Source organism: Furipterus horrens, unplaced genomic scaffold, assembly GCF_987537825.1.
Source record: "Furipterus horrens unplaced genomic scaffold, mFurHor1.1.pri manual_scaffold_10, whole genome shotgun sequence".
Classification (NCBI taxonomy): domain Eukaryota; kingdom Metazoa; phylum Chordata; class Mammalia; order Chiroptera; family Furipteridae; genus Furipterus; species Furipterus horrens.
This window is the reverse complement of record NW_028327180.1, coordinates 57968614-57990564: the sequence shown is the minus strand read 5'-3', so window position 1 is coordinate 57990564 and position 21951 is coordinate 57968614. Positions and strand designations below refer to the sequence as shown.

At 53.8% G+C, this 21951-nt stretch overlaps 2 protein-coding genes and 1 long non-coding RNA gene across 5 annotated transcripts; 2 read left to right on the top strand and 1 right to left on the bottom strand.

Annotated features, from left to right (window-relative positions):
- Positions 1–6033: 6033 nt before the first annotated feature.
- TRIM17 (tripartite motif containing 17) lies at positions 6034–10620 on the top strand. The gene is made up of 6 exons (XM_090290378.1): positions 6034–6462; positions 7634–7732; positions 8164–8391; positions 9598–9620; positions 9699–9799; positions 10073–10620. The coding sequence occupies exons 1-6, from the start codon at positions 6034–6036 to the stop codon at positions 10618–10620; spliced, it is 1428 nt and encodes a 475-aa protein (XP_090146504.1).
- LOC150000336 (uncharacterized) lies at positions 8532–12039 on the bottom strand. The gene is made up of 3 exons (XR_016513746.1): positions 11430–12039; positions 10504–10602; positions 8532–9632 (listed from the first exon to the last, which is right to left on the bottom strand). It is a non-coding gene; the product is annotated as an uncharacterized LOC150000336 (long non-coding RNA).
- TRIM11 (tripartite motif containing 11) lies at positions 11614–18936 on the top strand. Of its 3 annotated transcripts, none has more exons than XM_090290354.1 (6): positions 11614–12208; positions 14287–14382; positions 14608–14835; positions 16843–16865; positions 16946–17046; positions 17457–18936. In XM_090290354.1, the coding sequence occupies exons 1-6, from the start codon at positions 11801–11803 to the stop codon at positions 18002–18004; spliced, it is 1404 nt and encodes a 467-aa protein (XP_090146480.1). In that variant the 5' UTR covers positions 11614–11800; the 3' UTR covers positions 18005–18936. The 3 variants fall into 3 exon arrangements, with proteins under 3 accessions (XP_090146480.1, XP_090146479.1, XP_090146481.1); XM_090290353.1 differs by having other exon boundaries at positions 14605–14835; XM_090290355.1 differs by lacking the exon at positions 14287–14382 and having other exon boundaries at positions 14605–14835.
- Positions 18937–21951: the final 3015 nt, after the last annotated feature.

Genomic DNA, 21951 nt, shown 5'->3' with positions numbered 1-21951 from the left:
CAGGCCGACGCTCAATCCACTGAGCCAAACCAGCCAGGGCAGTCTGTAACAGCACTGCCTTTTTATCCAGCAATTCCACTGCTAGGATTGTATCCTAAGCATCCTGAAACAGCAATTCAGAAGAACCTATGCACCCTATGTTCATAGCAGCACTATTTACAATAGCCAAGTGCTGGAAAGAGCCTAAGTGCCCAACAGTGGATGAGTGAATCAAAAAACTGGTACATTTACATAGTGGAATACTGAGGAGTTCCTTGTCCCACAGGAATCATGATGCATATGGAAAATAACTCAGAAACTGTCTGCTCGTTCTATGGAGAAAAGGGTGCGCAACACTTCAAAGGAGAGAAATGCTGCTTGACTCTTTCCTTGTGTCCAGTTTTATTTAGTAGCATAAACGCAGGAATTTTGACAAGCGTAATGTATCTACTAAGTCCAACAGGATGAGAGTAAATCATGTATAGAGTTTAGAATACCCTGTGTGAAGGTCAGCCTGGCACCAGATGATTACTATCTCTTTTTATTACTACTGACCTGCTTTCACTCAGAAGATTATAGCTCCCTGGGGCTGCGTTCAGCCTGGATTTTATTGCCTCTGTTTTCAGAGCATTGTGCAAAGGTTACAATCTTCGGAGCCAGTGCCATCTGTTCCCCACAGAATACTATGCAGCAGAAAGAAGGAACTCCTACCTTTTGCGACACCATGGATGGAACTGGAGAGTATTCTCGTTGGCAGCCGTCCGTCTCGAGAGACGATGGTGTAGCTTCTTAAGAGTCTATCTGCACCGCCGAGAATGGCTGTGCAGTCCAACTCGGGAGTGACACGGTATCTGTCTCCTCCCGTGTTGAATCGACATCTTGCGATGAAGCTGGAGTGTCCTCGTGAAGCTGAAGCTACAGAGCCTGGGCAGGGTGATATGGAGGGTCTGCTGTTGCCCATGCAGCAGACCCCCCCTCTCTTCGCAGCTGAAGGGTCCAAGGGAAAGACGGAGTCAATACAGCTTGGCTTCAGGTGCGCCGCAGGAGTTGCCGGTGTTGACTACAACGTCGAACCGCCTTAGGGACTCCGGCTCCGGATTTTCTGTCAGGATTTACTCCCTTAGCCTTTCCCCTGAAGAGGTATGCCGCAAGGCAGGGGAGGTTTTTTGGAGTCAGAGTTTTCCTTCTCTGATGTGCCCTGACTGGAAGATCGAACCAGCGACACTTAGCTCGCAGGCCGACGCTCAATCCACTGAGCCAAACCAGCCAGGGCCAACTGGAGAGTATTATGCTTAGTGAAATAAGCCAGGTGGTGAAAGACAAATACCATATGATCTCACCTAATACAGGAAACCAATGAACAAAACAAACAAATGAGCAAAATAGAACCAGAGGCATGGAAACAAGAAACAGACTGATGATGACCAGAGGAGAGAGGGGAGGGGAAAAGGGGGGAAAGAAGGGGAAGGGCCTAGTCAAGGAACTAATGTAAATGACCCATGGACTTGGACAAGAGGGTGGGGGTTCACTTTGAGAGAGGGCGGAAGTGGGCAAGGCAGGGGAGAGTAATGGGGGGGAAATGGGGCAACTGTAATAGAAAAACAATAAAAGAAAAACAATACACATTTCTTCAAAATACTAAAAACAGAATTACCATATAATCCAACAAATTTACTTTTCATTATATAGCCAATAGCAATTTTACTTCTCATTATGTAGCCAAAATAATTGAAAGCAGGATCTTGAATAGATATTTATACATCCATGTTCACAGCAGCAATATTCACAACAGCCAAAAGGTGGAAGCAATGAAAGTGTCCATCAATGGATGAATGGATAAACAAAATGTGCTCTATACATACAGTAGAATATTATTTACTCTCAAAAATTAAGGAAATTCTGATGTAAGCCACAACATATATGAACCTTTAAGAAACTTCACTGAGTAAAATAAGGTAGACACAAAAAGAGAAATAATATACGGTCCAAGTTATTTTTAAGTATGGTTCCACTTATACAAAGTAATTAGAATAGTCAAATTCTCAGAAATAGAAAGTAGAATAGCTGGTGCGAGATGCTGTGAGGGGAGTGGGGGAACGTGGCAATGGGTGGTTGTGGTTTAATGGGTATGGAGTTTGAGATGATGAAAAATTCTGGAAGTGGATGGTGGTTATAGCTGGAAACCCATGTGAATGTATGCAATTCCACTGAATTGTACACTTAAAAGTCATTGAAATTCTAACTTTATTATATATATGTTATACCACAATTAAAATTAAAAAGAAAAAAGAAAAGAAAAGAAAGCCCTCTCCAAGTTCCCCTTATCTGAGTAAAAGCAGCAACTTCTGGGAAATGAGGCTGCTATAAACCCCCTCATGGGGCAGTTCTGGGTCCTGAAGAAGGTGGAAAGATCACTCATAGCTGTGCAGACAAACGTTATCACACACTTTCTGGTAGCCTCTCTGTTCTCCCCAGAACCCTTTTGTCTTGCCTAAAGAAACCTATTTGTTTTTCCCATAGAGGCCTTTTCTCTCCCTTCCTTTTCCCTAAGTTTTTTATATAAGCCTTTAACTTGAACGGTTTAACAAGCCAGCTACTTCCTTTGATGACAACCAAATACATACAAACTAGTTTTTTCCTGTTGATTGGGCCTTTTTAATTAGCAGGTCCCAGCCACTGAACCAAAAAGGTAGAGGAAAGTTTTTTCTCCCTTGCAAAAGTGAGTGGAGGTAAATCCAGTGATGTCTGGGGTTTTCTGTTTGTTTGTTTGTTTGATTCTGTTAATCTTCAGCCAAGACTAAAGAACAGGACAAATGAAGCAAATATGGTGAAATACCTATCTGTACAATTTACATGAGGGGGGAACTCTCCAAAATACCAGAATTACTTTCTGGACGGTGGGCCCTTGTAGTACAGGCTTCCTTCAAAAGGTGAGTATTCTGGGAACCCATCTGTGTCAGTGTACCAGCTGGCATTGCTGTGAGAGGCTGTGTTCCGCTTCACTGAATTTGTTTAAAGGACTCTTGCAACACATTTGCCCATTTCATGATGGGTGATTTACAAGGGCACTTGCCCAAACCAAGCTGAGTGTTCAGCAGTTTTAGCCCAAAACAGCATGACCCCCATCCCAACCTCCCTAACACCCGACCTCACCCCAAGTGACTTCTGTTTGCTTCCCTGGATGAAAGAAGTCCTCAAAAGGAAACGTTCTGTTGATGTTGAAGAGGTGAAACAAAAACCAGCATAAACACTAAAAGGCATCAAAATTGACAAGTTCAAAAACTGTTTTGAGCAGTGGAAAAACGTCTTGATAGGTGTATTGCCTCAAATGGAGAGTACTTTGAAGTTGATTTAAGTTTAAACATGTAAAATAAACACACATTTTAAAAATAAACTCCAGTTTATTTTGGGTTCCCCCCTCTATATGGAGTCCAGTGTTCTCTTGAATTTTTGTTCTAAAGTTTTTCTAGATTCTGTTTTCTAAATTGAAAGAAACCCTCAGCCCAGAATTTCCTTCCATGCAAAAATGAGTCAGGGACTTGGCATTACAATTAACGCCCTCTCCTGGGCGTTGTCTGCCTTCCCCCAACCCCATGCACTGCCATGCAAACGCAGCACTGAGCAGCGGGTTCCTCCTGGTGTATGCTAGTAATTGAGGCACTGCCCAAGAAACACACTCAGCTGCGCGCCAGGGAAGGCAGCAGTCTGCCTACACTCACAGCCTGGTCGTCTACACCCGCACTCCCAGGAGGTAACGCCCGTCGGTTGCGCCGCGCTCCTGCTGTGGCCCGAACCTTAGTTTCCTCATCTCTCCGCTCTCTAGGGGCCAGGCCTCAGGATGCACGTAGCCAGCGGCCATGGTTAGGTCAGTGTTGGGAGGCAGCGACACCGTAAAACCACCTCCAGCTTCTGGCAAGACCCTCAGGGGCCCGCCCCGTCCGGTGCCCCTCTGAACCCAGCCCGCTTCCTCCTACCCAGTGCTCCTGGGGCCTCTTGGGGCCCGCGACCCTCACCACCTCTCCCAGCGACCCCTGTCACCTCTCCAACCAGACGCCTGTTTCTGCTGCCTTTTCCACCCTTACCTCCCTCCCAACGGGGCGCCCCCCCACCCCCACGCACACACCTCAAGCTGCCCCTTCCTCCTCTCCCTAAAGCCTTCTCCGTCATCCATGCCGGGTACCTGCCTTCTGCCCCCCAATTCGCCTACCCCCATTCCGGGACAACACTCTTGTTCCTCTATCCTCGTTGGTCTGCCCCAAACCCATCCCCGACTCAGGACACTGCCCTTCACCTTTCACCCCTGACCAAATCCCCTCTCACCCCTGCCGGCCCAGAGGCTCAGGTCTCCACCCCCACGGTGCTGACATCACCGCAACCCCCCACCCCTACCCTGCCAACGGGCACGCACACTCACTTCCTGCCCTGCGGCTGTGCCACTGTTGCTGACGCCACAAAGCCCGCGCCCCCTCAGCCACCGCCCCGCCCCACCCCTCTACAGCCTCCGAGGCACAAGCGCAGGCTTTCCAGGACCCCATTTCGCTCGCTGTCTGAGGCGGCATGCACCCTTCTATCCCGTGAGTACCAGTCCATTCAGGATCGACAGGTTGGTTGCCCTGTCCTGTGCACTGGGATCCCAGCTTTAAAGCTGGTTATCAGCTGAAACCAGAGGGTCACCTTGTTTAGCCCAAATTACACAGGTGCTCCTGGAGACCAGGAGTGACCCGTCCACTGTCACTGACCCATTTATTGGTCGGCTTCCCTTGACCTGAACCAGAAGGCGACCACCAGGTTGTTCTATGCCTTCAGGTGGGTGGGCAGCAGAGGGTGGGACTGACCCCAAGGGCTCTCTGCACAGACTCAGCTTCCACAAAGTGAACCCACACTGTCTGTGGAATCAGAGCTACCTCTCTGCGTGATGGCAGGAAAAGGAGACTGGTTAGTGCTGTGGTTCAGCACATCTTCTCTGCTTCACCCCAGTGACCACCTTGTGAGGTGCACGGGGAGACTTTGGATCTGCACCGCATAGGATGTGGGTATTCGATGCCAAAGTGTGTATGTATACTGTGTACATGCATATGCCCATGTGTTTGTGCCTGTGTATGTGTACATGTCGGTGTGCATGTATGAATGTCTTTTCTGCACTGCACCTTGTAGAGAAAACCAGAGTTGGATGGTAGTTAGAGCAGTAAAAACATTTTATTCAGCACCTCTTAAGTAGGGGAACAACATAGTACCCCATAGGAAACTCAACTCTGAATACAGGGTAGGCCTGTTGGGATTATGACCAAGGAGCAGGATGGGGTTGGGGATATGAAATTACTAAGAGGAAACATCTGGGTTGGGGACTTGTGTCTAAACCCACAGATCGGGATTCTTACTAAACTTGGACAACACAGAGACTGACACGAAAGCCCAGGGCCTGTTTGGAAAATTGCAGGAGCCTGAGCAGAGTCTGGTCAAGCAGAGAACTTTGCCAACTCTGATTTTCCCTCTGCAAGTTCCCCTTTCCTTTTTGCATGGATGTCCTGTTAAGGAGAAACAGATTCTGACACTTGCTAACCTGGTAAGGAAGACTTTATTCAAGGCTACTGCAATAGGAAGATGGGGTAATCTCTGAATTCAGCCCACACAACAGGGATGGATGGCTGAAGGCATGACAGGGAGTTTGTGATGGAAAATCACTAGGAAGAGACATGGGAGGGATCTTCTTGCCAAACTGGCCTAGCAGGATTCCCCCATGTTCATCGCAGGTGGCGGTGGGGGGCATGCTGGACTAGATCAGAAATCTCAGTGGGAGCTGGAGCTCTAAACAGAATGAAGCTGGGTATGGCTGGGCAGAGACAGCAGCAGGGCAGCTCAGGGACCCTGGCTAGGGTTTTGTGGAAAGCATCTCTGTCAGCTTCCAGAGAGGCACCTGTGCCTCTTACTGAAGACAAGGCAGGTTCCCTAACAGGACCCCATGTTCAGCCCCCTCTGTAAGAGGACAGACAACTCAAGTGCCTGGCCTTCTGGGCAGAGGGTGTGGTGGGGCACTCTGTTTCTTTCCCAGGAGCCATGGATGCCATGGAACTTACCAGAAAGCTAAGGGAGGAGGCGACATGCTCCATCTGCCTCGAATACTTCACTGACCCCGTGATGACTACCTGTGGCCACAACTTCTGCCGCGAGTGCATCAGGCTGACCTGGGAGAAGGCCCAAGGCAAGAAAGGCAGGAAGAAGCGCAGGGGTACCTTCCCTTGCCCAGAGTGTCGTGAGCTGTCCCCCCAGAGAAACCTGCGGCCCAACCGCCTGCTGACCAAGGTGGCTGAGATGGCACGGCAGCACCCAGGCCTTCAAACCAGGGACCTGTGCAAGGTACACCAGGAGCTCCTCAAACTCTTCTGTGAAGATGACCAGACCCCCATCTGCGTGGTCTGCAGGGAGTCTCAGGAACACCGGACTCACAGGGTGGTCCCAGTGGAGGAAGCTGTGCAAGAGCACAAGGTGGGCCCAGGGAGTGAGGGGTGGCAAGGGCCAACAAGGCCCAAGTGAGTGTGTGTGTCAAGGGGTGTGTCAGTCAGGCAGGAGAAGGAACCCTGTAAGAAACAGCCCTGGATGGTGGAAGTGTCTGCAACCCCCACAACAAAGCAGGCACGTGACTGGGCCAGCCGGGCATCCCCTCTACTTATTCAGGAGCCCAGGTTAACAAGGTGGCCTCAAACCCATCTGTATGCACAGGCCAGGGGACCCTCTGTAGGAGAGGAAAAAGCCTTTTCTTTCCACTCTAAATTAGAATGAGAAAAGACAGATCAAGGGAAGAACATGAACACACGTGGCCCACACATGTCACAGGGAAGAACCCACAGCAATGAGTAACGGGTGGTTTTAGAACTTGGGCTTGTCTAGCATCTGAACAAGGAACAGTATATTTGGAGAGAAGGGGCAAAAGGAAAGGTGACAAGGTGACAGGCTCCCAAGGTCAGCAAACTGGAAGTGTCTTGGTTCATTCCAGCAGCTGTCACAGAACTCATGACCGGCTTAGAAACAGCAAGATTTTCATGCTCATGGTTCTGGAGGCTGGAAGTCAAAGAGCAGGGCACCAGCAGGGTTGTGTGGGGGCTCCTTCCTGGCTCAGAGACAGCCAACCTCTCACTCTCCTCACCTGGAGGAAGGGGCTGGGAGCTCTCCCAGGTCCCGTAAGGGCACTCACCCCATTCCTGAGGGCTCTGCCCTCATGACCTCATCACCTCCCAAAGGCCCCTCCTGTGCCTTGGCAGTTAGGATTTAACATGTGGATTTTGGGGAACATCAACATTCAGATCATGACAGAATGTAAATATTTGGGGAAAATAATGGAAGACAAGGTTCATCAGTGTAGGTCTCTTTGGCACACACTTTCTACCTCCTTCATGGCCATAAAACTTCCCTGGGAGGCAGATTCATGGCAACCCTCACTTTTCAGCAGTTTCTGCTTTTCATTGCATATTGGGAGCCCCTGAAGGCATTTCTACATCTGCTGACTCTCATTTGCCTCCAGCTCAAAATAATCCTCCTGCCCAAGAGGCATATTTTGGGGTGGTGTATTTCGATCCCCCTTAGGATGCAACTTCAGAGGGCACCTCCTGATGTGGGTGTGCATGGGCCTCCAACCCCATCCCCTGTCTGTGGTCTACAGCTGAAGCTAGAGGGTACCATGGAACATCTGCAGAAGAAGATTGGGAAGACCCATCAGTTGCACACTAGGGAGTGGCAGGCAAGTGCTGGCAAGGAGCCAGCGGGAAGGTTGGCTTGGCCCCAGGGCACCATAGGACCTCCAGAACCTGCAGACTCTGGAGGCGGGACTCACTGTCACATGGGGATGAGAGCTCAGGAACCAGGAAAGGCACGGAATTCCTCCTAGAATCAGGACTGCGCATGTGCACTCAGTCCAGACAGGCCACTTCGGAGACACAGGGACTGGGGCACACAGAGGTCTGGAGGTCAAGTGTGAGGCCCATGGAATCACCCCACAGTGGTAGGGGCTGTGGCCCCCATCCTCCCCTCACCTCCCCTTGCCAGCTATGCTGGCTTTCTGTGGATCACAGGGCCCAGGAAGATGAGCCAGCATCCCTGGAGTGGCCTGTCCAAGTTGATGGGCTTGAAAGAGCGGACACAGGGTGGCACCCAACACAAGTACCTCACCCCAGCCCCACCCCCTTGCAGGAGAAGGTGAAGGAGCAGAGACAGCGCATCACCACGGAGTTTAAGAAGATGGCTGTCCTTCTGGTGGAGGAGGAGCAGTGCCTCCTGAAGGCCCTGAGGCAGGAGGAGGAGGACACGGCAGCCAGGCTGCAGGTGAACGTGGCTGCACTGGAGCAGCAGAGCAGCTTGCTGGAGACACTGCTGCTGCAGCTGGAGGACCACAGCACGTGGGAGCCGCTGCAGATGCTGCAGGTGAGGAGCAGCTGCTCACCAGGCTGGGTGGGAGGGCACAAACTCTGGCCAGGTGTGGTTGGCCTGCCGGGGAAAATAAGAGACCAACAGGGGAGGCTCTGTCCCTGTCAGTTCAGAGCTGCGTAACAAATGCCACAGGCTGGGGGCCTAAAGAGACATTTATTTCTCGCAGCCCTACAGGCTGGAAGTCAGGGATCCAGGTGGGGGCAGAACTGCTTCCTCTGAGGTCTCTGCACCAGTCCTGATCTTCTAAGGACACCAAGTCACATTGGATTACAGTCCTTCCTAATGACCTAAAGTCACTTTCATCACCTCTGAAAGGTCCATCTCTACATACAGCATTATCTGAGGTCCTAGGGGCTGGGTTCCAACATGTGGATTTGGGGGACACAATCAGCCTGACAGGCTCTAGTTCTAGACACCTGTGTTCTGCATTTCTTTCCTATTCTGTGGGTATGTAGCTCAGGAGCAGCTGCCATCCATGTGGTGATGTGAGACAGGGACATACTGGCCATATCAGGCCTGGTGAATTCAAGTCAGGAGAAGCAGGTCACCTGAACCCATCTGAGGAGGTTTGAAATCAGGGAGAAGGTGCAGCTGGCCTGCCGGGGATGGGCCTACACACTGAGGCCTGGGAAGTGGGGGTGATTATGTGGCCAGCGAGTGGGTAACTGGCTCGTCAACTGTGTGGAATGACAGGACCCATAGCAAAAACCCTATTTCACATTATAAGCCATCACATACAGAGCGAGTTTATACAACTGAAGCAGATGCCACATGCCAGGTCAGCCCATTTCATGCTTGTCCTAGCATCTTGGGATTTGTCCCCAATAAGTGTCCTGGTTTAGTTAACAGACTATGCACTCACCCCAACTTTGGGGAATACTTGGTCTTCTAGCAAAAAACAGCTTGTTTACCAGTCACTAAACACTCCTGAGCTGCAGGCCTGCAATGTAAAAGCACCCTGGGGTCTCCCTGCCTTCCCCACCTGTCAAAAGCAGGGTAGCTTCTGTGTCCTCACTCACATGCAGGGGGACGGCAGGAGACCTGGGCAGCCAAGAGACGGGGATTCACTCTGGAAACTAGGAGAGGGTCACAGGAAAGCATTACCAATTCTTGCTCTGCAGGCCAAAATGTCCACACATGTGCTTGGGGACACCCCAGATTCCTGATGAGGCATGGATCTTTCTCCTTCTGTTTTCACAGGATATGAAGGAGTTCCTGGACAGGTAGATGAACCCCTGATGTGAGGTAGGGAGAGCTTTGCATGGGGCCAGAGGGGACAGTAAAACCTGTCCCTTCTGGAGGAGAAGCAGTGTGAGAGTGCAGTACCCAGAGGTCACCCCCATCACACTGAGGACTGTCTGCAGAGTCCCTGGGCAGATAGAGGTGCTCAAGAGTTTCCAAGGTACGTGGGGCCTGTTCCCTCAGCTGGAGCCACCCCTTGGGGCTTTGACATTCACTGAATACTCACACTCTACCCTTACTGGCCGCACCCAGGAAATACCCAAATGGCCCCCAGCTCATCTCCTTGGCACCACCAATATCGACAGCTGGGGTACAGCCCATGCAGGGACCCCGGCTCACAGCTGGGCTTAGCCAAAGGAAGGACTGGGGGGCAGAGTAACCAGGTAGAATGGGGATGACTTAGCGCTGTCCCCATTGCTGGGCCTGTCTGCAGAGAACGTGGTGCCAGACCCTGCCACGGCGTACCCCTATCTCCTCCTGTATGAGAGCCGCCAGAAGTGCTACCTCAGCACCCCCCCAGAAGGCACGCCCTGCAGCAAGGACAGGTTCCTGGCCTACCCCTGCGCAGTGGGCCACCAGACCTTCTGCTCAGGGCGGCACTATTGGGAGGTGGGCATGAACCTCACGGGGGATGCGCTGTGGGCCCTGGGTGTGTGCCGGGACAATGTAAGCAGGAAGGATAGGGTCCCCAAGTCCCCTGAAAATGGGTTCTGGGTGGTGCAGCTGTGCAAGAGAGAGAAGTATGTGCCCCCAGTGTCCACCCTGCCTCCCATCACACTGACAGAGCCCCCCAGCCACGTGGGCGTCTTCTTGGACTTTGAGGCCGGGGAAGTGTCTTTCTACAATGCAAGTGGTGGGTCTCACCTGCACACCTATGCGCAGGTCGCCTTCCCAGGCCCTCTGCAGCCCTTCTTCTGCCTTGGGGCCCCCAAATCCGGCCAGATGGTCATCTCTACAGTGACGCTGTGGGTGAAGGGATAGGTGTACAGGTGGGGAGCGAAGGCACTCCACTTTCCCCAGAAGGTGAGGTGGTCTTGCTCAGCACAGCCACCTGCCACACTTATCTCCGGGGGAGACCCACGGCTGTTCCAGGAGGGCTCATGGAGCCAGAATATAGTCATGATTAAAGCAGTTAAATGTTTATACTGTATTAATAGGCACTTCGTAGAGGAAACCTGTACCAATCTCCAAGTACACACCTATGAACCAGGCCAGCGTCCTGCAGTTTTTAGTCATATCCCCCTCCACCCACCACTCACTGGGGTCTCCGGAGTTTGGGTTATTATAGGTGAAGCTGTGGCCTGAGGGGCTCACCTTCCTTGTCCTCAGCAATTCCACGTATAGGTCCTTCTCAGAGGAAACAAAAAAGTACGATTTTTCAAGCTGAACTGTGAAAAAGCTCAGAGCTGCGCACCCATTCCCTTAAGTTGCACTTGCGGGGGGGAGGACGTAAAATTCAAAGAGTAAGAATTATAGGTGTGTGTGTGGGGGGGGTACTGTCTTTTCTCTCTCTACCCCACCTTGCAGTTTCAGGAGCATTAACAGCCCTACAACACTCACTGGCCCCCCAGCATTCCAGTCCTGCACTCTTTCCCCAACAAGACCAGATCCCCAGGAAAAAGGCCCTCTCACCCCATCCGCACCCATTCTGACCGCGTCCAGCCCGAGGCGCCGCCGGCGGGCACAGGTGGGGGTTCGGGGCTCCCCTCAGCTCGCGGAGCCGCACTGCGCGGAGACCCCAGTGACCGCCCGGGCGCCCCGCCGGCCGAGCCTCTGCACCCCATCCTTACCTTGCCTGACGAAGCGCCCGGGCTGCGCTGTCGCTGAGAGGACCGGAGCCACAGGAGAGCGCTCGCGGGCGGCAGCGCTGACGCACGGTCAGCAGGAGAACGGCCCCCAATTCGGTCTCGCCTGCGGGCCTCGTGACAGGCAACAACCAATCCGGGACTAAAGCGGGTTGTTTCCGGAAAAAAAAACCCAGCTGCTTCCTGCTTCCGCCGCGGCTCCCCTTCCCGCTCCCGGGAGCTGCGGCGCCCCGCGTCTCCTACACCTCCCGTGAAGTGGAGGCCTCGCGTCCCCGGGTTTCTGGAGTGCCCTTGGTCTCCGCAAACCCCTCCAAAATCCCGGCGGACAGCGCCACCTCCTTCCGCCGCGCCGCGCCATGGCCGCCACTGACGTGTCCACCAACCTCCAGGAGGAGGCCACCTGCGCCATCTGCCTCGACTACTACACGGACCCGGTGATGACGGACTGTGGCCACAACTTCTGCCGCGAGTGCATCCGGCGCTGTTGGGGCCAGCCCGAGGGCCCGTACGCCTGTCCCGAGTGCCGCGAGCTGTCCCCGCAGCGCAATCTGCGGCCCAACCGCGCCGTCGCCAAGATGGCCGAGATGGCGCGGCGCCTGCATCCGCCGTCCCCGGTCCCGCATGGCATGTGCGCGGCGCACCGCGAGCCGCTGGCCTCCTTCTGCGCCGACGAGCTGCGCCTGCTGTGCGCGGCCTGCGAGCGCTCCGGGGAGCACTGGGCGCACCGCGTCCGCCCGCTGCAGGATGCCGCAGAGGACCTCAAGGTGCGCGGCGGGGACGCGGCCTCGGCTGGGGGTTGGGCCCAGCTTGGCTCAGGTCGGGAGAACGCGGTGTGGCCTGGGGTTTGCGGTCGGGGTGGGACTCAGCCTTCCTAGACCATCACTTTCGCGGGACCTGGGCGCCACTCACTAGTCGGGCGCCGGCGTGGGGACATGGGTGTAAAAGGCGTTCTCTCTGAGGCCGAGGCCCCGAGGTGACGGTGGAAGGGTCCTCCGTCCGGGGCGGTGTTGGGCAGTTGTGACTGAGCAGTGGCCGCGGTGGATCCCAGAGCAGGAGAAAGTGGGAAGAGAACCTCTGACATGCTTTTCCCTCAGGGGGCACGAATGAGGACGGTCATTCCTGGGGGCGGAGCGTGTGCTGTGGCCAGGGCCCGTGGTGGGGCCTCACCAGTGCTGAAATCCTGGTGAGAAGAGACCCCGGGAGGCAGACAGGGACCTGCCTCAGAGCCCCACGCGGGGAACAATGGGGGACGGAGCCTTTGCCTGGGAGGCAGACGCAGGGTCTGGCAGGCAAGCTTTCTGGGTGGTGTACTCGGGGCCGCTACGTCCACCTGACGGCACCCGGGCTCAGCTGGGCTGGGGTCCCGGTCCGAGAAGTCTCGTTGGCCCGTTCTAGAAATGCATTTCCTTCAAACCCCAACGGACACCAGTTCCCCCACCTCCGGGGGCCTCAGGGCATTCAGCGAACCTGGCTTTCCTGCCTGGCCTCTTCCAAGGGTTTGTTCTGGAACCCAGGTATTGATGTGTGGGCGGCATCTTTCAAACTTTTTGAGCGGCTTGCGTTTTGCTTCACAGCCAGTAGCCTGTGTGCACGCAGGTGCCCCGTGTATGAGTTCAGTCAGCGTTAGCATCAATACTGGCCCGTTGGTCACTATCACAGAACGAGCTTGTGGGGCACCAGAATCAACCTCTTCCCCAGTCCACATCAGCAGGGCTCTCTTGACATGGATTCCTGTGGATTGTCCTCTTTTCTTGGAGGTAGTAGTGCACACAGGAATGTCTGCTCACCGTCAGCAGGTACGCACTTCTGTCACCAACACCCCAATCAGGGTGCAGTAAGTGACCGTGAGAGCAGAGTGACCAGCAGCTTTCCAGAGGCTCCTTCCAACTGATCTGATAAAGGCTCAGAGGGCAGCACGTAAGCCCATTGCAAGGGAGGAAAATCATTTTCTCTACCCTGTTAGGTTCCTGACTGAGGCTTGCAAATGAATCTGGCAACAGTTTAACAGATGAAAAGACACAGTGTTATTTGTGTTTTTAAGTTTTACATGGTACTACTTTGTAGAAAAGTGAAAAACCAAAGTGAGTGATTAGACTCAAGAACTTATATTCCTTTTTAAGAGAGGATGATAAATTGTGGGGAAGTGGCTCGACAAGGGAAACGGGGTTCTGGCTTCTAGGGCCATTGACGTGTGGAAGAGGAACTAGGAAATGTGGGGGAAACCCTGGAGGATCAGTTTTATTTTATTAAGCTCTGTTTAGGCACACGCACCATCTCTGGTGAGGAGTGTGCCCCCTTCCTGGTATGGGGAGGTCAACCTTCTCAAGGGAAATAGGTGGCCTGCTTTTAGGCAGAAAGAAGGAAAGGTAGCAGGGTCTTCCTACATCTGCTATACTGGTGCCCGCTTTGTCTTAATGCTGGGGATGCCCCAGCAAGCTGGTGGTAAATGAGGATGAACTCAACAGTCAGGTGTTGCCTGAGGTCAGGCCCAAGGTAGCCAGTTGGTTTCTTCCAGGGAGGCTGAACCTTGGCAAGCCCAGGACAGGCACAGAAGCGAAGGCATTTGCAGGAAAGAGGCTGTTAAGCAGTAGGAAGTCAGACTGGAGAGGCTGTCAGGAGGCGAGGGAAGGTAGAAGGAAGGAACAATGAGCCAGGGGCTGGGTTGGCCTGGGTGGTGGGAGGTCATTGCCAGGAGTAGGCACCTCCTAGCAGATTCGGTTTGCTCTGTCCTTTGTGTCCCCACGACTGGTTCACACCTGTCAAGTTAGGGTCGGCTGGGGCTGGGCAGTGGGAGTGAGGATAGGGCTGTGCAGGGTCACCGGCTGGCCTCACCTCCCTGCAGGGCAAGCTGGAGAAGTCCCTGAACCACCTACAGAAGCAAATGGAGGATGCGCTGCTATTTCAGGCCCAGGCAGAGGAGACCTGCGCACTGTGGCAGGCAGGTGGCTGGGTGCTGAGGTCCCAGGGCTGGAGGGGTGGAGCACTGGTGCCCTCACTGCTGGGTGCTGCCCACTCTTCATGCTCATGTTTCTCATATGGCATCACTCTTGCTCCAGACCCGCAACCCCATTCCCCAGGTGGCTTTGGGTGGGGGAGGGACGGTAGGCGGCCTGGTGGTGGGTTTCAGGCCGTCTCACCACCACCCCTCTGCCCCACACAGAAGATGGTGGAGACCCAGCGGCAGAATGTGCGCACTGAGTTTGAGCGGCTGCGCTTCCTGCTGGCGGAGGAAGAGCAGCAGTTGCTGCAAAGGCTGGAGGAAGAGAGACTGGAAGTGTTGCCCCCATTGCAGGAGAGCGCTGCCCGCCTTCGGCAGCAGAGTGCCCAGCTGGCTGATCTTGTTGCTGAGTTGGAGGGGCGCTGCCAGCTGCCGGCACTGGGGCTGCTGCAGGTGAGTGTACCTGGAGTGGGAACACACGGCCTCGAATGGATGGGGTGCCAGGGTGGGGTGCCCACAGGGAAAAGGATGCCCTGGGTGGAGCAAGCCATCTGACCGTGGCCTCTTCTGGACCTCCTATGTCCTACCTGTGAAATACTGGGGTGAGAGCGAGACCAGTGTCTCACATCTGACTACATGAACATGGCTGGGGAATGGATACGAACCCTGAACCTCAATAAGAACTGCTGTTGGCACCTGCCTGGGAACCCCATGGGGGATCGAGGAAATGAAGGTTTGGGTGACTTAGTAGCCTACCACCCAGAGCCCCAGCTACACCAGAGTCTGGGGTCCTAGGTGTCCCTCCAGGCCTCCCCCCAGCCATCCTCCGTGGGTACAGATCATTTTCCTAATGGGACATGTATCTGAGTTCTCACTGCCCAGAGTGGCCAAGTGGTCTCCACAGAGATCAACTCCCTTCCTTCAAGGTCCAGCCCCCCCAACCCCCAAACCCTGCCCTGGGCAGGGGGGCCCTAACCCTAACCATCTCCTGAGTGGTGAGGGCAGCCCCAACCCTTGTGACAGCCAAGAGCACCCTATTTCCCAACTCCCAGAAAACGAACAAGGGTGGCTGTTTCTAACTGCTTTGCACCCAGCCCAACCCAGGCCTGTGCTGCCTCCTGAGGAATCCATGGGCTTCAGAAACCCACCAGTCTGCCTTGTCTTTTGAAGCCTGGCAGGTCCCGTGTCTCCCCGACAGAATCAACTACTGAGTAAGGAATCACCTACCCCCTAAAGGAAACCCCCCTTGGGCTCAACAGTTTACTCACCTCTGCGTCCTGGTGTCTGGCGTGGTAGCTGGTGTGCAGTGCGATTAGAATGACCGCTTTGGGGTTCATTTGATTGACAAAGTGGGCTGGGATCCTGCCATTTGCCACATAGTGTTCTAAAAAGATAAACCCTGACAATGTGGTTCAGTGGGTTGGGCATCGTCCCACAAAGGTCAGCAGTTCAATTCCTGGTCAGAGCACACACCTGGGTTGCAAGCTTGATCCCCGGAGAGGCAATCGATCAGTGTATCTCTCACATCAATGTTTCTCTCTCTCTTTTCCCCTCTCTCTAAAAACAAATAAATAAAATCTTTAAAAAAAAGACAAGTTGCTTCCAGGAGCTGCCATTCCAAATAATAATGTGTCTGTCAGCTCAGGCTATGTTAAGAAAAGGCACAGATGGGTGGCTTAAGCAACAGACATTGATTTTTCCCAGTCCTGGAGTCTGGAATCTGAGATCTAGGTGGGAGTAGGGCTGGTTCTCCTGAGGCCTCTCTCCTTGGTATGTAGACCACTGTCTTTCCTTTGTCTGCATATGGTTGTCCCTCTGTGCACCTATGTCCTCATCTCCTCTTCCTATAAGGACACTGGCCATAAGGGATTAGGGCTCACCCTAGTAACCTTATTTTAATCTAATCACCTCTTTAGGAAGCCCAGTCTCCAAGTACAGCCTAATTCAAGGTCCTGGCATTAGGGCTTCGACAAGTGGATTTGGGGGCTGTACTTAGCCTGTGACATGAGTACAGTGCTCTCATGTATCATTGTGGGAGAGGAGTATCTAGGCAGGGGGCCTTGTCTGGAGGCTGGATGGGTGCCAATGGGGTGGACAGGATGGAAGCAGGTGAGGCTGCCAGGAGACAGGAAACATGAAAAACTGGGAGATGCAGGCCAGGTACCCAGCTTGGGTAGAGCTGTTCCCCATCCCCTGGAGGCCTGGACACCACCCTCCCTATCCCTGGCACCCAAGGGCACTCTGAGTTCTGGGCGGTGAGCTGGCAGCCAGACATCCCATGTGGAGGGAAGGAGGCTGGATCTGCATGGCTAACTGCACCCCAAGCTTCTCAGTGTCCCCATGACTGAGCACACTGGGCACAGGCCAGGGGCAGTTTGACCATGGGGGTGGGTACACTAAAGCATGGAGGTGGGGGCAGGACCATGTGACAAGCACTGACACCACATGTCTCTCCCACAGGACATCATGGACACCCTGCGCAGGTAGGAGCCCGGCCTTTCCCTAGGGAAGGCGGTCGGGTGTGGGGGGGCCCGCCCTGGGGTGACACTTGCTGCTCCTCCAGGGTCCAGGATGTGAAGCTGCAGCCGCCTGAGGTGGTACCCATGGAGATGAGGACTATGTGCAGGGTCCCAGGGCTGGTGGAGGCCCTGCGGAGGTTCCAAGGTGGGTGCTGCAGCATGTGGTGGGGGAACGTGGTCAGCCAGCTAGCTCTGGTCCAAAGGAAGGGCTCACCCTGGTGTGTCCAGGAAAAGCAGGAGTCAGGCCCCTGCGTAGACCCCAGGCCTGGGAGCCCAGTGTAAAAGCAGGGCAGGAGCACTGGGGGTTGGAAGAATGGGCATAGGAAGCACTCAGGTTCCTCCTGAATCTGAAGAGAGTGGGTCGCAAGACAGTGTGGGACAACTTTCCAGAACATTCTGAGTTGCAGCTGCAAGTGGTTAGGTGATCTTTCCAAGGAGGGCACAGGAGGGGAGAAATCACTTGCAGCTGGTCACTCCAGCCAGCCACGAGATGTTTGAGGGCAGACCTGCAGGTTGGCAGAGGGGCCCAAGAGGTGACCACTGTGCTCTCTGCAGGGGACGTAATGCTGGATCCTGACACTGCCAACCCTGAGCTGGTCCTGTCGGAGGACATGCAGAGTGTGCGGCGGGGGGACCTGCGGCAGCCCCTGCCTGACAGCCCTGAACGCTTTGACCCTGGGCCCTGTGTGCTGGGCCGGGAGCCCCTGAGCTCCGGCCGCCACTACTGGGAGGTAGAGGTGGGCGAGCGGGCCAGCTGGGCCTTGGGTGTCTGCAAGGAGAATGCCAACCGCAAGGAGAAGGGCGAGCTCTTCACTGGCAATGGATTCTGGATCCTGGTGTTCCTGGGGGGCTTCTACAACTCCTCTGAGCGGGCCTTTGCTCCCCTGCGAGACCCACCCCAGCGTGTGGGCATCTTTCTGGACTACGAGGCTGGACACCTGGCCTTCTATAGCGCCACTGACGGGTCCCTCCTGTATGCATTCCCCCAGACGCCTTTCTCAGGGACACTGCGGGCCCTCTTCTCACCACTGTCCAGCAGCCCTACACCCATGACCATCTGCCGACCCAAGGGTGGGCTTAGGGATGGAATAGCTCCCCAGTGAGCAGGCCTCTCGGGACCTTGTCCTTTGGGTCTTCAGGGGTGTCCTGAGCCACGTAAGTTTCCAGTGCCACCTTGTGTGCATAGTAAAAACCTCGCTCATTCCCGGGAAGCTATGTGGAAGAATGTGCAGGGCTGGCACCATCTCCATGGCCATCCAGTGTTGAGCCTCCATCACCAGTCCATTGTCCACACCCATCTGCAGAACCTGAGCCAGGAGTCTCAGGATCTCTGCACGAGTCTAGCTGGTTAGGGGAAAGGCACCAGGGCCTATGGACCTTAGGCTGCAGCCTGAGTCTTCAACAGCCCCAGGGAGGCACCCCAGAGAGCTCTGTACTGGGAGGCCGCAGACAGGGAGGTGAACCGGGCAGTCTCAAGCTGGTCCTAGAAAATGTGCCGAGTGTGGTTCCCTCATTAATCAAGGTGTAGCAGTCCTCGGGAGAGGAGAGAGCATAGGAAAAGCCAGGGAAAGGGCACTCAGAGCAAAAGGTGCTACACAAGGGGACTGAGGAACCTAGGTACAGGCCCCCAACCACCCAGCATGGACCACCCCAGGCTTCTGCAGGATGTTCCTTCCTGTCCCAGGGCTGAGCACCAGCTCAGGAAAGATGCTTTAGCCCTGCCTGGGGAAGGGATGAGGCTGCGCAGACCTCCCCTCACAGAACCCAGGGTTTGTTTTGGCTTGTTCTAGTGCTGCTGCACGAGAGGCGTGTTGCAGCATCTCTGCCCCTAAGATGATTTTGACTTGTAAGGACCGCTCTCACAGTAAATAAACTAACCGTTTTGTCTGTGACTCCACTGTCTTGAGTAGGGGATGGAAGGGTCTATGGCAGAGGCCTGTGGCTCACAGCAAAGTTGGGGACAGTGGCTGCCTGTTTACTTCATGCAGCTACCACAGAATTCTTTTTCAAATAAACTGATTAGCTGTTCTAGGTTCCATGGAGTTCACTAGCTAATTGCTTTACTTGGTTATTTATTTACCAGTTCTTTCATTGGACTTTTTGTTATTTTTTGTATGTACCACTTTGCATATCCTCAACAATGCATTCAAATTCCATCCAGGGGAGGTTTTTCTTGATGGAGCCAGGAATTACTGCTGAAGTTTTCTGCCTACTCTTTGACTTCCTATTGAGAATCTTAAGGGTACTGGTTGCTTCCTGCCTGGAGCAAGATTTGGACTTTAAAGTTTGGGACTTCCCAAATGGCCACTGAAACCAAGGAGGTGGCACAACCTCCGGGTGAGAGCTCATAGGTGCATATGACCACTGAGAACAGTAGGAGGGACACCCAGGCCATGGCTCTGGAGCAAAGCTGGACACCAGTGTGAGGGGTGAGAACTACCCCTGTAATGAAAGATTAACAAGAAAAACAAGTTCATTAACACATGTACCTCATGCACATGGGAGGCACCCAGCAAAAATGAGTAACTCCAACAGCAGCTTAGGACTCTGACTTCTACAGTCTCTGCCACACAAGGATAGAACAGCTGGTTAGGGGGTTCTGTAGATTCCCAGAGACAACTCCACGCTGACTCAGTCCTTCCTGGGGAGAGGAGCACCACATTTTAGGCAGTGGGGATAGGGCTTGCAGCTTCTCTACTGTAAGCTTCTTGTCAACTGCTTCCAGACCAAATGATCCTCTTGCCAAACTGGGATGTTTGGGATGGAAGACAGCCATCTATCAATAGGTGACAGAAGAAACTAGCTTAGTTGATGCCCATCCATACATGCTGAATGCACTTTGCACGCATTCTGCCTGCTGAGCCAAGGGGCCATGTGGTAGTCCTTCACTTTCCTGGGTCCCACAGACCACAGTAAACAGAAAAGATCCAGCCCACGGAGCTGATACCTCTGAGTGACTTAAAAAACTAGGAAGATGTGTCTCCAACACTAGAAACGGTGTCCCCTATACGAACAGAGGGCATCTTCAATTCCAGTGAGAGTGTACTACACTAGCAGTGAGTGTCCTCCATACTAGCAGCTGGTGTCTCCTGCACCAGCAGTGGGTATCCCTTGCACTAGTGGTCCCCAACCTTTTTGGCACCAGGGACCGGTTTCATGGGAGACCGTATCTCCACAGACCGGGTCAGGGGATGGTTTCGGGATGATTCAACAAGCCTGGACAGGTATTAGTCTGCAGCACGAAGGGTGGGGACCCTTGCCTTATATTACCAGTGAGTGTCTCCTGCACTAACAGTGGGTGAGTCCCACCGTAATCATTTGGCAACTCTCAGGGGCTGTTGTGGGAGTCAAAAATGAAGTCTGGATTGAGGTAGACCAAGATGTCAGCTGTGGTCAGGTACCAAGACTTCCTTCCCATAATCACCTTCCATGGAGCCTGCCCTGATCTTAGAGTACCCAGAAGCTCTGCCCCCAGCTGATGTGATAGTGCGGCTGCAAAGGGGAACCTGAGGAAAGCAATTTTAAAAGTGAGCATTCTGGCTCTGCCTGAATGGCTCATTGTTTGGAGCATCCCGTACACCAAATGACTGTGGGTTTGATCCGCAGTTGGGACACATGCAGGAGACAACTGATGGTTTCTCTTTCACATTGAAGATTCTCCCCACCCCACCCATCGATAAACATATGCTCAGGTGACGATTTTTTTAATTGAGCATTCTAGGTGTGACCAGCGCTGTGAAGGAAACACCAGGATGCTTCGGGGACCCCCAGGAGTGTGTGACTAATCCCAGTGGTGTGGTGTGTGGTAAAAGGAAAATCTGGAGTATAAAGACAGCTGCCGGGCCTGGGTAGCTGTCCCTGATGTCCCTTTTTCTTCCCCTCCTGTCCCTTCCTGGGCATTCCACGGGATTGCGTTAAGGCAGAAGGCCTTTCTTCATTTGCTTGTCCCCATTCCACCGTCTTACTCAGCTAATTTAACAGCAAGTCTGCACAGTAGCACCCACTCCACACTGAATCAGCAGGAGAGAGAGGCAGGACTGCCACAACACAGCTGGGTTTTAAATAACTATTGTTTGCTTTTCATGCCCCCACTTCACTTGTGATGAAGGGACAGTTCAGCGATTTCAGTAAACTCGCAGTTGAAGAGCGCGCACAGTCACTCCACATGCGGGCTGGAGTCAGGCCCGACCTGTCCCAGACAACCCCGCATGGAGCGCCTGGAGCCAGACTTTCAGGAGAGGCCCGGTGTCTGAGGTCCTGAGGACTGCGCCCCAGCCGGCCTTTCTGGGGGCGCCTGGAGTCATGAGGTCTTCGTGGTGGACCACTCCGTCCACCTGCACTACGTGCGACCTCCAGCGCTCCCACCCCCGTGACCTCTGTGCTCCCTCCACCCACCCTTCCGTGCACCCTGCTCACCTCATACCTTCCATGCTCCCACACCCCCTTCCCCCAAGGTCCCTCGGCGCACCCCGCAAACCCCGCACACCTTCAGTGCTTCCTAGCTGCTGCCCCCCAAGTCCTATGCCCCTCTGAGGCCAGCCCTCTACACTCACCCCTCCCTCCAACCCCTCGGGGTCCTGACCCCAGCACCCACCTCCTCCCTCTGCCTAACCCTCCCCCACGCCCCGCCAGGGACCCTTGACCTGCCGAGGCCCTCTTCTCCCAACTTTATTGGGGTATGATTTTCACAACATAGAATGCAGCTGTTTCAAGCGGACAATTCAATGATTTTTGCTAAATCCTCCATGAATACAATTCAAGTTCAGATTATTTCCATCCTCTCAGAGAGATCTTGTTTTAGGTTTTGTACAGGATTTTTGCATTCACACATGGCGTGGGGTGGGGGAGTGAGGGGCGGTTACCAGTCTGCGGTTTTCCTGGGGATGTTTGTGTTAGTTCTCTCCTCCACTGCTTTCTCAACATATGTGTGAGGAATTGCTGTTTTTTTCCCTCCAGTGTTTTGTAGAATTCTCCAGTAAACACATGTTTCTATGCTTTTCCTTATGGGAAAGTTACTATTTCAATTTCTTTAATTGTTCTGGATGTGTTC

Coding starts and splice junctions, on each gene's coding strand:
- TRIM17 (XM_090290378.1), top strand. CDS start 6,034: ATGGATGCCATGGAACTTACCAGAAAGCTAAGGGAGGAGGCGACATGC. Junction 8,392..9,597: donor AGCCGCTGCAGATGCTGCAG/GTGAGGAGCAGC, acceptor CTGTTTTCACAG/GATATGAAGGAGTTCCTGGA. Junction 9,621..9,698: donor ATGAAGGAGTTCCTGGACAG/GTAGATGAACCC, acceptor TCCCTTCTGGAG/GAGAAGCAGTGTGAGAGTGC.
- TRIM11 (XM_090290353.1), top strand. CDS start 11,801: ATGGCCGCCACTGACGTGTCCACCAACCTCCAGGAGGAGGCCACCTGC. Junction 12,209..14,286: donor ATGCCGCAGAGGACCTCAAG/GTGCGCGGCGGG, acceptor ACCTCCCTGCAG/GGCAAGCTGGAGAAGTCCCT. Junction 16,866..16,945: donor ATCATGGACACCCTGCGCAG/GTAGGAGCCCGG, acceptor CTGCTCCTCCAG/GGTCCAGGATGTGAAGCTGC.